At 33.4% G+C, this 18,794-nt stretch overlaps 1 protein-coding gene across 10 annotated transcripts in view; it reads right to left on the minus strand.

The window, feature by feature from the left end:
• LOC105498361 (leucine rich repeat containing 7) overlaps nucleotides 1-18,794 on the minus strand; it is a 571,142-nt gene that overhangs the window by 109,868 nt on the left and 442,480 nt on the right. For 9 of the 10 annotated variants that reach the window (XR_011619899.1, XM_024798135.2, XM_024798136.2 and 6 more), the window contains exons 15-18: nucleotides 17,552-17,651; nucleotides 15,219-15,343; nucleotides 12,964-13,212; nucleotides 7,959-8,159 (exon numbers count right to left, since the gene is read on the minus strand). Coding sequence is in view for 9 of the 10 variants with exons in the window: in XM_024798135.2 (XP_024653903.2) it covers nucleotides 7,959-8,159; nucleotides 12,964-13,212; nucleotides 15,219-15,343; nucleotides 17,552-17,651 (675 nt within the window). In the remaining variant the exon portion in view is untranslated. The remainder of the gene's footprint in view (nucleotides 1-7,958; nucleotides 8,160-12,963; nucleotides 13,213-15,218; nucleotides 15,344-17,551; nucleotides 17,652-18,794) is intronic. The other variant, XM_024798139.2, reaches the window with a different exon arrangement.

An 18,794-nucleotide genomic window follows, 5' to 3' on the forward strand; every position in this document is an offset into this window, starting at 1 on the left:
CTGTGGGGCACTGGGAGAAATAAACCATATGTATCTCTGAGTTAAGCATTAAAAATTTTTTTTCTAACGTAAGTGAGTCCATTTATTCATCCTTTTTATTTGCATGTTGTTTATATGCCTGGCACTGTGCAATGAACTGTGGAGGTTCCAAAGAAAGACAAAATGTCGCTGGTACCCTCTGGGAGTTTATAATCTAGTTGGAGAGATGAGATATAAGTCATTAGAACACCAGACTGAATTATGATAAGCCATTAATGAGCAGTATGATTCACACAAATATGACATATATGCATATAATTGTTCTAAGTGGTGAACTCTCTTAAGAGTTTTAAGAGGAAAGTATGTCACTGACTAAGATTTTGTGTGTGTGTGCATCCCTAGCCACATTAATTCACTGTCGGGTCCTATAAATCCTGCTCTTCCCACCACTTTCCTCCTCACTTTCTACTGTATCCCAAGTGATCATCTCCTCAATTTCTCAAGTTCTATCATGTCTTCTTCCAAAGGTTCCTGGTTTTCTCACACCTAATCTAGCGTGCTAAATCTTCATTCTATACCCCTTCTTTGAGTGTAACGAGCAATATCGATACACGACTATAACTTCATAATGACAAATAAACATGTAGAAAACCCAAGAATTTTAAACTTCCACAATTCAAATTACTGTTCTCAGCTAACCAGGGAGTGTGGAAAGCATTAGGGGAAGGTAAAATACCAAATTCTCACTTTCTTCTAGATATAAAAACGCCTTATCTATGCCCATAAGTAGTGAGATATATTTATGCATAGCAGCTATTGTTATGTCTTCTTTTCCCTTAAGATTAATTTTAATTCAAATAAGAATTTTTCAGCTTTTTAATTCATTAGTATCTTGTGAGTTTGGAGCACTAATGTAAAATACTTAGAAATATTTTGTTAAATCAGAGAAAAAAGGCCGGGCGCGGTGGCTCAAGCCTGTAATCCCAGCACTTTGGGAGGCCGAGACGGGCGGATCACGAGGTCAGGAGATCGAGACCATCCTGGCTAACACGGTGAAACCCCGTCTCTACTAAAAAATACAAAAAACTAGCCGGGCGCGGTGGCGGGCGCCTGTAGTCCCAACTACTCGGGAGGCTGAGGCAGGAGAATGGTGTGAACCTGGGAGGCGGAGCTTGCAGTGAGCTGAGATCCGGCCACTGCACTCCAGCCTGGGCGGCAGAGCGAGACTCCGTCTCAAAAAAAAAAAAAAAAAAAAAAAAAAAAAAAAAAAAAAAAAAAAAAATCAGAGAAAAAATATACTTGAGGACGAAAATATTGTAAATTTAAAAAGTCCTGTCTTAAAACTAATCGGTTGGTATAATGAACAGGCAGAAACTCTTACTATAAATTTTATATATTGCCAAGGACCCCCATAGTGAGACATGCTCAGGTCTTTGGTTATTGCAGAGAAGCACGTCCATTTCTTTTAACTTTTGGTTTAAGTTCTATCTTTTGTGATTCTTTTGGGTTAGGTTTGTATGGAAATATTTGCCTGAAAAACCTGGTTATATCTGATACTTTTTAAGTTTTTAAATAGAATATTTCAATAAAAGAAAATGGCAAGGTCATTTAGTCCAACACTTTTGTTTTCTAGAGGCGGGTTCTGAGACTCGGCTTAGGCCTAGGGCACACAGATCCAGCACTGCAGCAGGATTCTCTTGGGCTCCATTCCAGTGATCTTTCCTTACCTTGTGCTGCCTCCTGGTGAGCTCAGCTGTGAGCACACAAGGAACTTAAAATGAGGTATCAAATTGCAAAGAGGAACAGGAAAAGGAGTAGAATGGAAAATTCAGTAGTTGAAGAGGCTATATTTGCTACTCAAAAGTGTTTTATGTGATACTGTGCATGCCATATTGCCTATCCTAAGAAAAGTTCATTTTTCACATGGGCTTCACAGAACAAAGAAAACTACCCAACAAAAGAAATTGATCACTGACTTTGTTTTTTTATAAAATCTTTTATAGAGGCCATATTTTCTTTATTTTGATTGATTTTAAAAATTATTTCAGAGGGTACATATTCTTCATTTTGATTGATTTTGAAAGTTAGTTCAAAGATTTAGCATAAGAAATGTATGACAAAGTTTCAAGGTGACAGAATGGAGGATAAAAGTCTATATACCTTTGGAGAAATTTATAAGAAGATATGAGTTTGAGAAAGAGTACCATGAAAGGCATAAAATATGCTGACTTGCCAAAAAATTTGTTACAAGATGTCATATTTTCATCCTATTTCTATTTTTGTATTTTGTTAGTCACATTGGGCAAGTCAGTGTACTTCTCTGGGCATTATCATCATTAAAATAAAGGTAATCAGTAACAGGAATTAGTGCCAATTCCTGTCTGGCACTAACAATCTATGAATCTAAAGGTAAGTTATTTGTTGAAATAATAATCTAAAAATATTCCTATGATACCTAATTACAAAAATGGGAATTTCGTTTTATTCAAAAGAAAAACAAAAATAGAATAGAAACACAAAAAAGCAAACCAAATAGTTGTACAAGTACAGAATGTTAAAATAACTATGGGTTTTGCTTTTTTTTCCCTTATGTTCTACACATTCAGTACTCAGGTCATCTTGTTTGTATTGATTACACTTTCAAACTTGTATACCAAAATTATGACTGGAACTCTGCATGGTAGCTCTGGTTTGACTCAGGTTCAAGCTTCTGATCCTGTTCAAGAATTTCTATTGGGAATCAAAAACAGCCTTAATGACCAGGAAGAGAGGATGATTATCAGCTAATTATGAACTTGTATTTCTTCTTAGAAGGACATTATTGAAACAAGAATGATGAATTTGCAGTGGTCCGAGTAGATTCTCTTACCCTTATGAACAAAGTGATGATGATGATGATGACAATGATGATAATGGCCATAAATTACATGGCACTAATTACATCTGCTGTGGTGCTACTATGCTAAACACTCTCTATTGTCCTTGTTAATTATTTAAAAGACAACCTTATTTTTTTATCATTATGTGGCATTCAAATTATTTATTATCATCTTTTTTTTTTTTGTTCTGCAGATAAGGAAATGAAGGCTCAGTGAGGTAAAATCACAATTCTAAGTCACAAACCTAATAAGTGGTAGAGCCAGGATTTGAACTGAGATCTGTGCTACTCAAAGATCTATGTGATACTGTGTATGCAGTATTGTCTATCCTAAGAATAGCTCATTTCTCACCTGGGTTTCACAAAGTAAAGTTAACTATCCAACAAAGGAAACAAATCACTAATTTTGTTTCTATAATTGCTTTTATAGAGGCTAGAGGAATAGAGTTCCTTTTGGAAAAGTGGGCAAAGTTTTGGGGACTGCTTCCATGGGCAATGCTTCCATGGGCAAAGGAAGTTTTTGGTAGAAAATAGAATTTAGTGGGGATTCCATTGCAAGTAGATTGAACCATATTTTCTTTCTGGTGAGGAGACAGAAGTGGGAGACAAAGAAAAGGTAAAATGTCCTTTTTCACACAATTGCCCTTCCACTGTTCAAACTACATCTTGGCTGCTACTGCCATAAAGAAAAGAAGCCTCAGGAAGAAGTCAAAGGAAAGAAAGCAAGCTTATTTCTGAGCTTTTGAGAGTTTAGGCCTAGCATGAATAAAAGTAATTTAAGGAAAATTTTGAGGGTAATTGACAATTCTCTGTTACTGGAAGAAAGATGTTCCTCTATAGAAAAAAATTGGGCTGAATCTCCTAACAAAGAGAAAAATGGAGAACATTTTTGGATGGTGAACATGTATCTTGGTAGTTACTTGCAGAAGGATGAAAGGAGGATGAGGAAGGAATTGGCATATAATTCTCTTGAGAAAGAAGAGAGAATGATTTACTGTAGGCTTCTTCTGTGTCAATAACTGTACTTGGAGCTGTATACAAATAGCTGTTATATTTTCTGTTTTGTGTTTTTTTTAAGATAAAGAAACCAAGGATCGAAAAGGTTTTAGGAACTCGTTAAGGTCACAAGGTGGAGCCAAGATTTCAATTCATGTGTGCTAGATTTAAAAGCCCTACCCCTTGATTCTTAAACTGTACTCTGAGGCACCCATGGGTGTTGCTGAAATTAACAGGGACACTGTGAGTTATATTAAATGTTTGAGGGAAACAAAGCAATACTTGACATTAGACAGACACTGTGCAAATGGCTAGCTTGAGATAGCTCTCAGTTACAACATTAGATTGCACATTCTTTTTGATGAAAATCCTTGGCCGGGCATGCTGGCTCATGCCTGTAATCCCAGCACTTTGGGAGGCCAAGGTGGGTGGATTATGATGTCAGGAGATCGAGATCATCCTGGCCAACACGGTGAAACCCCGTCTCTACTAAAAATACAAAAATTAGCTGGCTGTGCTGGCACATGCCTGTAATCCCAGCTACTCAGGAGGCTGAGGCAGGAGAATCGTTAGAACCAGGGAGTTGGAGGTTGCAGTGAGCTGAGATCACACCACTGCACTCCAGCCTGGCAACAGAGCGAGACTCCATCTCAAAAAAATAAAAAACCAAAACCAAAAACAAAAAACCAAAATCCTTGTGAGGCTGGGTTTTTGGTGGTTGCTGTGATCAAAAACCAAGTGCCATTTGAAAATCAATGAGAAACAGAAATTAAAATTGTGGTGTCTACTATGATTCCTAGCTGTGAGAAGATAGGTGGTATTTAACAGGTGCATGTATGCCATTAATATTTTGGCTTTGATTTGGTAAGAATAAGGTAAAAATTTTCTCTTTCAATTTAATTGCATTGATTTTTTCAAATGACCACAAAGTAGGGCATAAATATTTACTAAGCTGTTTGGGAATAACAAATGAAACTCCTAGGTATTTATTTTTGTCTAGGATCACCATAACATCACTGAGACGCTGTGGGCATTTATATACCAAGAGTGTATTGAACACACAGGTGATGAAGTGTGGATAGGTATCAATTAATTAAATTATTAATTCAAAAAAACCTCAGAACTTCTCCTTGATTTCAATGAATATCTAATTGAATGGAGAGACAGACATGTTACCAGAGTCATTATACTAGACTATATCAATCATTCATTTATTCAACAAATATTTATTTTGCTCCTACTCTATCCTAGGCACTGTGCTAGACTCAGGCAATAAAAGGACGGGCAAGAAAGAAAGCATCCCTGCCTTCATGAAACTCACAGTCTGAAGTCAATAAACAAAGTAATCATAACTGTTCATCATATTTAATGTGATAATGTGACGTGACAGAGAATATCAGAGGGTCTAACTGATCAGGGTGACCAGGGAAGGCCTTCCTGCTGAGGTGACCTTTAAGCTGAAACTTGAAGGATGAGGAAGTGCTAGCCATATAAAGAGATCTGGGGAAAAGGCAAATGCAAACTGTACAAGGCATTATAAAGGAAAATCTCCCTGTCCTCCTTCTTCTTATGGCTCTGCCAGCCCTGTTCTTTGTCTGGCATAATGTATGTTAAAACTACTGGCATATAGTTGGCAAATGAAAGTGAGCAATAAATATTTACCTTTCCTTTTTCCCCTTAGTTGCATTTGTAATCTTTCTACCTTATTTAATTTTTCTGTTTTCCACTTCTGGTCCTGCCTACCTTTATTCTTTTCTGGGGGTTTTTCTATATTTAATCACATGAATAAATATATCATGCAGTGTATAATACCCTCTTCCATATCCTTGGCAGTGTGAACTAATAATAATGACCCAAAAAATGGCATACAAGTGCAAAACATAAATATTTAGTATGCACTGATCAGCTAAATGCTTGATTATCTGCATTTATTAAATCTGGACATTGAAAAATAGAGTGTGAACCTTTACTTTGGCTGCAGTTATTTTGAGACAGGAGGATAATACAGAAAGCAACAGTTCCTCCTTGCTCTAGGATGGTTAAAAGTTAGAGAGAGAAGATCTAGAATCTCAATTTTAGATAAAGTATTGAAATTGCCAGTGAAATTTCTGTTCAAGAGGAAAAGACTAGTAGAAGAAAGCTAAGAAAGGGGTGGTGCAAATCACACAGACAAATTTAAAGCCGAAAGTTGAGCTTTAATCTTAGCCTGAGCAATAAGGAGTCACTGTAGTGTTTTTAAGGAGGGCAAAGAAATGATTAGAATTCTGTTTTAGGAAGACCATTGACAAGGCAATGAGGAGGCTGGGGACAAGGGAAGCCAAAAAAAACAGATATTTTTTATAGTAATGCAGGACAGAATTGAGGGCCTGAAGAGGTAGAAATGATACACTTAGGTGAGAATGCACAGGCTTTGGTAATTATTTGGAAGACACAGGAAGTGGAGAGAAAGAAGGAAGAAGAAATAAGGATATCTCTCAAATTTCTAGCTTGAGTGAAATGGAAGATAATGGTGCCAGTGAGATCAAGATCAGGAACACGAAAGCAAAAGCAAGTTTACAAAGGAAACATTAAATCTAATTTTAGATTGGTTATGCTTGACCTGATTCTGGGACAGTTTTAAGATTTATTATTAAATTCATGACCAAAGCCTCATCTATCCCATCCCTGCATGAAGACATTTTAGACTCTTATTTTATAGTAAAATTATCCAGTTTATAGATTTTCATGACCATCAGTTATTTTGATGTCAAACTGTGATTACAGGATATTTAAATATAAAATGTATATGTATGTATTTAATGTGTATCTGCTAAATGTTGGTTTCCTTCCCCTTTATATTGCAGCAATATCTTTGAGATAAAAGAACAGTCTGTTGCTTTACTATAATATGTGCATAATATTTTAGAAAGGAAAAAGTATAGTGATACTGATTTTATAAGCAAAAAACAATGAAAATGAATGTTAACCTTTTTTTCCCTTAGAAATCTAGGTGTATTCCCCTCCTCTAGGGTAGGTTGGTACCTCTGCTGGCAGATATGCACACTATGCTTATTTTTGCTCAAGCTCTTCCCTTTGCTTGGAATGCCCTCCTCCCTTTTCCTCTCTAACAGAATCACCCTACCTTTAATACACAGTCTAAACTAAACTTAGAGCATTATATTCGCCATCACTCAACTAACCATGGGATCATATTTTAAATAATATGCTCTTTAATTGTTTCATGTGTCTTAAGTGTATCTGAGTCGGCTTTAAATTATTGGGGGATTACAGACACATTTTATATTTCTTTTTTCTCTCTCACAGTATTTGGCACAGTGTTACATATGCAGTTGGTGTTTAATAAATGCAACAAAATGATGCTCTGAAATGCAGATTTGTAAAAGAGTTTTGCCAATCTAGATTTTGGAGAAGTAGTTATGCGAACTTACAGATGTACTCAGATCAATTATGTTTCTAATGAAGATAAAAATATGATAACCAAATTAGCTGAAGAGGTGATGAAATAGTAGAGGTGGCATTAGTGTAGTTGAATTCTTTTCAGACCACAAAATCAATAAGGATGGATTTCTAACTCATTCTAAAATATAGGAATTAAGCTTCACATGACTAGATTCCATAAATCTAAATTTCAAAGTTATATCCTTCTTTTATTGTTAATCAGTATTTCCTAGAAAAGTTGTAAGCCAAAGATAAAAACATTTTAAAAATTGTGCTCTAGATCTAATTAGGAATTTTATGAGATTTGCATAACAGAAAATCTTGGATTAGTCTTTCTTAATGATTAATACAATAAAAGTTTGGGGTAGCCAAAATAATGTCACTAATATGATATAATGCACTCACTGGCCAGGCCTTGCTGGGTGATGAACTTATTCATTCTGTGTGTATTGGAACTTTTGGAGCTATGTTAATGATTTTTGGCCATGAGGGTATCATTTTTCTATGATTGATTAAATGCAACCCTCATAGTTTGAAAAAGTAGAGAGATCATTTATATTTTAGGGGAAAAATGCACTTATCAAGGAAGATCTATTCAGTTAAAAAACATATTTAAAATTCCAAAAAATCCAAACCACACTGGCAATTACCAATAACCTTCAAGTACCTCCACTGTAATCTCCTTTGGGGCTACCGGCCACTTGTGTTCATATTTTTCTTTCACAGTTTGCTCCGTGTTAGCAGTTGGATTTGAATTCTCAACACGCACTCCATGGCTTGGCTTACCCACCAAATTTTGAACAGATTTTACCATATTCTTTAAATCCTCTGGGTAAGGAGTTGGATATCGTTTTAGGTTTATTTCAACCTAGAAGTTTACAAAAAGAAATTTAACATAAAAATAACTTCAGCAAGCATGTTCACAAAACTACCCCATTTTATATTCAGTAGTATAATCAAATGCAATACAGTGAGTGTTGAGCTGGCTGAGAAACTGTTATAGAGTAGGACGCATAGTGTTTTCATATTTAGCCTTGTGGGACTTCCCACCCCTTCCCATTCTTCTAGATTATAAACTAATTTTGAATCATATTCTGTCTTTAGACCTACCCTATAGATGGCTGAAATAGCAGTAGGTCAAAACACTTAAGTGATTGGTAATTTGAAAAATTTAATCACGTTATACCAGCTGCTTTCTTACTTTAGACACTGTTCTCTTCCTTATTTTAATATTTGTAAGTAATTATGTTGATATTAAGAGTATCTTTTGAGTATCAATGCAGGTGATGGGAGGAGACCCAACAAGCTTTACAAGTAGAGTTGCATATTAAAAAATGGGGAGTTGACAATATCTGCTGCCCAAATATGCATTAGCCTTTGTTAAACAGTTGGTATGTTATATCAAAAGGTAGACTAGCTAATTCTCATTAATCCCTAAGGGAAAAAAATGCTTCAGGGTAGTTTTTATATTTACTTTTTACCCTAAGAAAGTGACATGCTTCTTGAGTAGTAATATCTTATAATGAAGAGAAATTAAAAATTGGGACCACTTTCTAACATATTTTAGGGACATGTGTAAATTTTGGCTTTTATCGATCCAGCTACTTATTTCCATTCTTGAATTCATTTTAGGGTATCAATCTAACTTTTGGGAACACATGTTAATGACTATTCTTAGCATTAAATTTAGAGGTAGAAAATATGAGACATTCCATATAGAATATTTCATCATCAGGGTACTTGTTATAACATATTTAAAATAGAATAAGTACAAGTTGTGCATGCTAATTTGCTAATTAAAAGGGTCTGGGAAAAAAAGGATTTACTTGGCCTGGCTTGTTCCAACAATCATGTTTTGCATCTGAGTAGAATCAACTTTACAAAATGAAATGATTTATGTGATTGTGGTAGGTATGTATCTGTGGAAAGTGTGTGTGGGGGTGAGAGGGTAAGAGAAGAGAAGGCGAAAGAGAAGCAGTGAAAGGAAGAGGAAGAGTGGAAAAGGGAGAGAAAAAAAGAGTGAGGGGCACATACGCACCCACCCCCATACACCCATGTAATTCATGGGATGTAAGTAACTATGATGGTGATATAGATCTGAAAATTATGAATATGAATTCAAACACTTTTGCCCATCTGCAGTTTTAGCAAATCCACCAACTGTGTTATTCTTCTCAGTATTTTGTCTTCCTTGTGGCTCATTTTTCTCATCAAATACTGGAATTGGACTTCACTAGATGACTTCTAACATTCCTTTTAATATTAAAGATATAAAATTATATTCCAGTAAATATTTGGAAAACAAATGAAAAACCAGATAATTTTGTTAATGTAAGTGCTATTTAAATGTAGTTTAATCTCTTTAAACTCTCAAATAAATAAGGATGACATTGATAATATATAGAAATATAGCTACAAAAATATAACCCAAAACAAAGTTAGAATTGACAGAAAAAAAATGTAAGTTGTTAGATTGTAATATAAATAAATCCCAGGGTACTTAATTTGTAATGTATTCTTAAATAAACATAAAAGGAATGATATGACTAGTAGACAAAGTCCATTGGGATACATGCATTCTTAGATCTGTTGTTTAAATTGGTATTAGAAATGTTAATCACAAATTAAGTATAATTTAAAAATTATATCATTGAACTTGTTTAAAAGTACTTGACATCAAAGTGCTAGAAGTAAAAAAAAAAAATTACATTAAAAATGTAAGTTGTAGAATGCTATGACTATCATGCCAATTAAGAACATTTTATTTTTTAATAACCAGCTGTATGTGAATAAAAAATAAGCTAAAGTAGGGCATTAAATTAAAATTCTATGCAACTTATAAAACCCCTAACACTAAAACTACACTTATAAATTGAATGGAAGGCAAAAGAAATGTGAAGTGTTCTTCCTTAATTGAATTAAATACTTCATTGAATAATGTAATGTATTTTTTGTTAGATGCTATGTCCCATCTGACACAATTAGATCACTATTTGACATGGTACTAATATTTTCTGGTTATTTTATAAGCAAGTACATGTGATATTTTGGTCACATCACCAGAAGATGTTTGAATATTTTATTCTTGTGACAACAATTACATCTAGAAATAGATTTACTATGCATTAATACAGCTTAAGCCCCACACCTCTTCCAAAGTCTTGTGAGGGGTCTTATTATATACAGAGTCATTTTATATTCTTTTCCTGAAAGAGGATCCCCCTTAAATTGAGGAAGTTCCAGGTCTTATAAAGCTTGGATTTGTTTCACCTAAAAAGTAAGCTCCTTGCTTCTCACTTACTAGCCTACTAGCAGAATTGACTGGCCTTGGAGTCAGAAGATTTAAATTTAAGTCATAGATTTATTCCCAACTAGCTATCATCCACTAATCTTTCTGTTGTTTCTACTCATGTAAAATGGAAATGATAATGTATTTCCTACACATTTGAGTTAATCTGGAGCTAAAATGTGAAAAATGTGAAAGTTCTTGGAAAATCTGTAAGTTCTATGAAGAGATGAGATACTATTTCTAAGGTCACATTTTACTTAATATATTTTAAAAATCTGGATTCCTTTTGGTGATTTTGACTCTACTCTGTATATGTCTAAACATAATATCTGTTAACTGTCTGGATCTTTTTTTCAATTATATGTAGCAACAGTTATTTAATTCAGTATCTCCCATGTTCCAGTCACCATGATAAATGTTTTATAGGGATATTTAATTTATTATTAATTATTTACATAAACATTATTATAAATTCTACAGGTTTAAATATAAATATTTATACACTAAATAATAAATGATTAATTATTAAAAATTATATAATTAATAATTATATAAAATCTCACCTAAGTTTCACAACCCATTGCAGCAGCTGTTGCCACTTTACAGAAAAAAAGTGTATCTCAGACCATGTAAGTAACTTGCCTAAGATTACATAGCTAGTAGATGCAATATGCAAACTTAGGTCTTTTGACTCCAATGCTTATGCTAGCTCAGAGTATGGGTGCAGCACATATTTGTACAATATTGTGGAAGAAATACTGTAAGTTTAAAATGTGAATTTCTCTGAGTTAAATGGCAAAATAATTTCTATTTTTTAAATAAAGCTAAGTAACACAATATTTTATAATTTTTTAAGATAAAACTATATTTTTATCATTGTATTATGTTTGGAAGCTCTACGCAAGCATATTTTATGCCCATTTATAGATTGCTTTGCTTTATTTTTCAGTGGATATATGCAGTGCATCAGAAGTGAATATGATCATAAACCCAGTTATACTAATAGTTAAGTAATACCCAAATACGAGAGCAATTTTTCTATATATCTAAATATATAGACTATAAATGTTTTCTTATTCCAATATGAGATAAAATATATAAATTCATTTATTATACACAAAGGTAGGAAAATAAATTATATTCTTGCAAAAGTGTGTTGTGTTGATCACTCACTATAAAGTATTTGCTCAGTTCACATATACATTTGATTAAAATGCAAGATTTTTACTAAAATATTACTTTAAGTTTGAAAAACAGAAATGTTTCACAGCATTCTTTGTATCTTAGATGTAAATAAAGTGCAGTAAATGCAAATAGCAGCTGCAAGATGTTGGAGACCCCCAAAAATTCAGCAATAAAGAATCACTTAAGGTTAATAGCTAGGGCATTTAGGGCATTTAGAAATGATATCTTGAATTCACACAGAACTGTTTTTTTATATATTATATTATATTACGTAATATAATATATTATATTTCACATCATGATCAAATTCTAATTTGATTTGATTGCAAATTCCAGTAAGAGAAATATTAGTTAATACTTTGATCATTGATAGTTAAATATTATATTACTTTGAGAATTAGTTGGAATGATATACAAAGAAAAGAAACTTATAGCAGTTTTAGTTAGGAAAATGCATTCTCAGCTTGCCTTATATTATAGCAAAAATATAAGACAATGGATAAGTATCTAGTCCATTACATGTGGATAGTAAAGTTTACAAGACATGCAGTGTTCTTTCATATTCCAGTAAAACATGTTTTCCCCCCCATTACCCTCTTAAAACACCCAACCACAAAGATAAGGAAGCCCTACTTGCCACAACTCCCAATTCAATCTTCTCTTACAGGAATTCATATGATCTGTGTCTTCAAATTAAAGGAAATTGATGCTTTTCAACAGATTGTCTATCTTTGTGCTTAAAGGCCACTCTCAGCAAATCTCAATTTAATCTGATACTATTTTAAGAATTAAGTTTTAGCTATTTAATCTCCCCCAGAATTCACATTATAAAAAATGTGCATATATGTGGAGGGGACAATTTAGAATGCATCAATAGTGTCATCAACATTCTGCCCAACTATTGGTATTCCCACACTTTAAATTAAAGAAAAAAAAAGTACTCAACTCAAAAACCATGCCAGATATCCCACCAATAGGCACCTCACATTGATTTTCCCTCCCCTCTGGCTCAGTCCTCCCCACCCCATTGCCAATGTCAATAAACAAAATGTTAAATTGAGATGAAACACTGGCAATTTGAAGGTTTCTATGTGATCAACATTTCTTACCCCAAATCATGCAGAACATACCCCATAAACCACTGTTCCAAGGTTGCCTCTACATGGGAGATTCTCCTACCCCAGACACCTAGGCCTACCTGTCTGCCACTTAGAGAGGGAAGAGTGGTGGATTGTGCTGCAACTGGCAATGGAGTACACATGCTCCTGTCCTGCTGGAGGCCAGTTATACAACCCCATGCCAGCTGTGGGTCATTCTGGGGGACGGGCATATCTTGGATCTGCTGATCACACCTGGCCCATGGTGTGCAGCAATCGCCAGACAGTCTGGCAGGTTGGAGAGTAATCCCACGCTGGCCCCTTTCCCAGGGGGCTTGGCAGGAGAGATCCTGTGGGAGAAGGAATCTCCATTTTCTGGGAGAAAGAGGAGCACTGTAGCAATACTTTCACTTTATCATTTTTCTAGTCTCTTTTTCTTTCACTCTGAGTTATGCATTTAAAACAATGATCATAAAATTAGTTTTAAATCCACATATAAAACAGCACTAATTTTATATGATGCTAAAGGGTCACAATTTCTTCACACAATGCAGCATTCATACTACACTGTACAGACTATAAGTAGGGCATTATACTCTAGTCCATTTGAAAGTGGAAAGCATAGGTCAATGATTCCTTTTTAAATTTCATGTAAATTAAAGGTAAAATGGTGCTGAATTTAATGTACATGTAATGAACCAGAAAAGTGTGATTAATTCAGTGTAAGATTACAATATATTCTATTCATCATACTTCCATGATGATTTATTTAGAAGTTTGTTTGTGCTCTAATTTGTCCAATAGCCAATGGCATTGGAAATATTCAAATTAGTCAAAACTGAATAGTTTGAGATTTTGAAACACACACTGTTTCATTAATACATAAATAAACCAAATGTAAATAAACACAGAGTAAAAACACTCTAAAGTATAATGAACCTACTCTGATTATAAACAAACTTGAACACATAACACACAAACAGGGCTTCTAAATAACCATAAGCATTTACTATATTTTAAGTTTTCATTGACACATATACCAGAGTATATTAAATGCACTTTCTTCTTGCATTCTTTGAATAGAGAATTTCAGGAAGAAGCATGTAATTTTTGGTAATTCAATGAAATATAAAGATGAATCAGAAGTCTGGTATAGAATGCATCATCCATTGGTTCTGGATTTAACATAAGAAATCCGTAAAAGAACTGAAATGTTCTGAAGGTTTGTTTTCAGTTTAGCAGTATTTTTTCCAGGAATTCACAAGTTCAAAAAGATGCCTCTTTGGCTGTTAGACAGCACTAATCAACTATCCAGAGACATGTTTTTAAACCCAAATCTTTAACAAAATTGTTATTTTGGATTTGGGAATCCATTTTGGGTTCTCCGTAACGATATTAGTAGGCCTTGCCAGTAAGTGCTCATGTGCTGATTTAAGAAATAAAGTTTAGAAAATGTGGAAAGGAGAGGACGGAGACAAACATAACGCACAACCTAGCTTTATTAATAGAACATATATGCAATTATAAAGGTAATTAGTCACTAAGAGTGAGAGCTGTTAGTAGCCATGATAGAAAAAGTACACATACAATGTTATAAAAAGTAAATGAGAGATTCAAGATGCTGCCATGACAATGTGAAAATGTGATGCTGATAAAATCTAAATCAATTCTGATGATAATTAAAATTTTAAGTAATGGAGAAATACAGATTTTAAAATTCAATCTTGTTACTTGACTTAGTAGTCCCTATAAAAGACCTTTTAAAATATACTTTGAGGTGAAAAAAAAATTGAAGTTATGTTCCCTAAGGAACATCACCTGCCATTAGGCACTAATCTTCCTTAAAATTTGTCCTCACATTTAAGGAAACTCATAAATTCTTCTTGAATAGCCCAAGGACACAGAACCTTTCAGAGATTTTAATGCCAATGCAATATATTAATCTGTTGGCCCTTCCAGAAATGTTTATTTTGGCCTCATTCAGTCTGCATGATGCTTTGCTCAGTGATTAAAAAAAAAATCATTGTAGTGTGTAGTGTGTCAACAATGAAATAAGGTTCTTAGATGAAGTCGATCATACAGATTTTTTTTTCTACTTTCTCTCAGCTTGAATCTCTCTCATGCAGTTATTCTGTTGGATGAGGTGGCATTTCAAATTTGCTCACTCAGATTTGGGACATTAGTCTCATTCTGAAGCACACCAATGCTTCCAGAACTACCAGCATGCTGTAATGAAAGGTACCGCCATGAGACTTGAAGAGGTGTCTGACTTTGTCCCAAAATCTATCTGAATAAGAACAATGGGCAAACAAAAAGATAAGGAGAACAAAGCGGAAACAAAAGCTAAAAGGTTCACCTTAACTTTCCCGGCATTTTCATCATCTTCTTTTTTGTCTTCAAATTCAAAGGCAACAGTCATGCGTTGTTGTCTCTGCTCTTCCCACAGTGTAGGGTTAAAGCTGTCACTGTCTGACTGGAAATCTACAGTTAGATTCCAAAGTATTATTGCTTTTTTAAAAAACAATTTTATACCAAGTATTTAATACAGTATGCAAAAATGGTGATAGATACTACAAACAAGTACAAAAATAAAGAAGAAAGAAAGAAAAAAAGAAAGACAAAGAAGGAAAGAGAAACAAAAGAATAAAATTCCCTTGATATTTATTACATGGCCTTTTGTAATCTTAACTCAAATTCAGTACTCCTAAAATACTCAGGATTGGGAAATTTTCTAGTGTAGGAAATGGGCTCCCCATAGGACAATATAATAATATAGAGAGTTGGAGCGAGCATTTTAAAGCGTTATCTTTTACAATCCTTACAACAACATAATGGTACTACTAATCTCATCCTTATTTTACTAATGAGTTTGAAGAGACTTGCTCAAAGTGTTAGGAGACTTCTCAGTGGCTAGTGCAGGATTCTGTTCCTGTCTAAATAGAATCCTTATTTGTAACTGCTAAACTCTATAAAAATTTCTTTTATAAAAGTTACCACATAACATTATAACATTTACTTTGCAATAAGGTATCTAAGATTGCAACCTTTTCCTTTTATTGTGGGGTCAATGAGGGGAGCTTGTTTTTATGGTAGAGAATGTGGAAAGTATAGTCTGTTTCAATTAGTTTAAATATGTCAAATTAACAAGGAAATGGCTTATAAATCTTTAATTTACATAAAATGTTGGTTAATGATAATATTTTCTTTGCAACATTATGGTAAAGATCACATGAAAATGCAATGGAAGTACTTAGTTAAGGCTAAATTCTTTTCCAAAGGAGGTCCTTTATCATACATGTCTTTCTTTGTTACAAGGGATTCTGAAAACTCATTTATTACACTCCTGCCTGGAAAACCAAAGGATGACTTACTTTAAATTCAAGGAAACTTTTCAATTACCAACCTTTCTTTTCTCAAAGAAAAAAGCAGAAACAAAAGCAAGCTCAGCTAGTCTAATTCTTTAACACTCCACCTTACCTAACTGAATCTACGTTGGGACAAATTAGGGATTCAATCTGTGAGATCACATCTCAGAAATGACCAGTGAATGAGAGATACTTTTCATTGTTTCTCCTATATTCTTTTGGAGTTAAATATTTTGATAATATAGAGCTATTAAAATGAAAACATAAGTAAAGCTGCATGAATATAACATAATCCTTACTTAAGATGTCTCTTATAAAATATATAAACATGGGGGCTTTTCTTTTATCAATTCAAAAGATTAATTTTATTGACTTATAAAAATGCATATGAAAACAATCTTTTCTTTTCCTACTTATATAGACAAAATTTAAAGAAAAATATCCTAAAAATTCCAAAATGATTCACTTACATTTGGAGGTCAAAAACCAAAGTAATTTATTATAATTATCCCTGGAAATAAAAAATACATAAACAAATGGTTTCTTTTACAAGTAGGCCTCATTCACATGGATTGGGTAGATTTAACCCATGGCTGGATTAAAATGAGTTTACTCTTCCAAGAATTATTTTTACTCTATAACTGTAGAAAATGTGCATATCAGCTTGTGTTGGTTTGGGCTAAGGAGCCTACACTAAGTTTCAAATAGCAAAGGACAAAGCTCTTTTAACCTTTTTAAATGAATAATGTGATCATAGAAGAGAAGATTTAATTATTGAAAAAGGATTTGGGGTTTGATCTGGGGTTTTGGTTAGGGGAACTCAACTTGAAAAAGAAAGAATGGTCTTATTTGCAAGTATCTATTTATGGTTAACTTAGACCATGAAATAATTTGAGTCCAGAGATCATTGGACTAGATGTTTAAATTGTGTTCATGCAATAAGTGAACACAGCAACTAAACCAGTTCATTGAAACTTCCTTAGGATCTGACTGCTCTTAGCTCATTTCAGTTAGCTGGGTACCAGATTTGCTTTACTAGTCATGTGTCTTGCAATCCATAAAGAGAAATAGTTGCTCCTAAAAATCAACAATATTTTTATGTAAGATATAAAGATGAAGAGTTTTGTTTTGGAAGCTTACCTAAAATAGAGTAGAAAACAAGACTTAGGCTTAAAATATATCCCCAAATGATATTTGTGTATCATGTAATTATCTTTATAGGCTTGTCCATGTGCCAGTACTCCTGGCCAGAGATTCGAATAAAATTAGTCATTTCTATCCATAATCATTATAAGTAGAGAAGAAATTTCTACTGACAATTTACCTTCATCACCACGAGGCTGCTGGGGAAACATGTAGTTAGTCAATACTCTTTGCTTTGTTTCTGGATGGGCTTCTGTTTGTAAAGGGATAAGGGCTTTGGACTAGAAGCAAAGAACATACAACTTAGATGAATACAATTGCAAATATATAACAGTCAATAGTCTGGTCTCACCCAGATAAACATTGGGGAAAAAAAGTGAAAAAAAAAGGAAATAAAATAAGAAATTACAACATGAAATAACACTATTACTGAGGAATATTTTCATATCCTAAGATTTTCATAATAAAGTTTTCTTCTTCTTTAGTATACCCTTTTACAAAACTTACCAAAACCTATTCAACTGAGCAATGTCAGATTTAATCCTGAAGAGTTCAAAATGTGTTAAATTGTTTCAACTAAGTAAGGTTTTGGTATGGTTCTATATGCCTATTCATTTTCATGGATTGTTGCCCTAGAAAGACAAATGGAATTTGCTATCAAATTTATGCTATGCAAGATCATCTATGAATTTAATTAGGTTAAAACAGCATTCATTTATTTATAAGAGATATTTTTATAGCCAAAGACAGAGTCCACTTTATAGATAAGCAACTGTACTTGTACCTAATATATATCATAATATATTGACCTCTGTGCATATTTCATTCTGTTATTAATTTGATTTCAGAAATATTCACTTTGAAGGGGTATTCTAGAACTCTTACATTCCATGTCAGAAATATATTGGAAATGATATTATCTAATATACTAAAAATCTGCTTATTTAATGATATTAATAGGAGTGAAACACAAAGGGGATTTTTGATATCAGTTTGTCTTATGAAACTGAATCATAACCACATTACATTAATGTTCTAAATAAAAGTTAAATGATGCAGTCACTGCTCTGTTCATTCTCCCATAAGAATAATAAATCATATTTTTTTCCCACAATGCAATATTGTGGAATATACTATTACATTAGCATAGTTCACATTGATTCCAGAAATTATTTATGATGATATGTTGATACCTTGAAAAATCTACAGTTCATTGATAAGATTTGAATTTGAATTACTAATTTTTGACTCAGTAGATGGAAGCAAATGCTGTAATTACTGTAGGAACACAAACAATATTCTTATATTTACATTTTATAATTTGTAAAGGTTATTTTAAATTTTCCACAAAAGTGTCCAATGACTGTAAGTATGAATAATTCATGTACCAGTAATGCTACTTTTATGCTCAGAAAATGACGAAC

The sequence above is a fragment of the Macaca nemestrina genome, chromosome 1 (genome assembly GCF_043159975.1).
Source record: "Macaca nemestrina isolate mMacNem1 chromosome 1, mMacNem.hap1, whole genome shotgun sequence".
Taxonomy (NCBI): domain Eukaryota; kingdom Metazoa; phylum Chordata; class Mammalia; order Primates; family Cercopithecidae; genus Macaca; species Macaca nemestrina.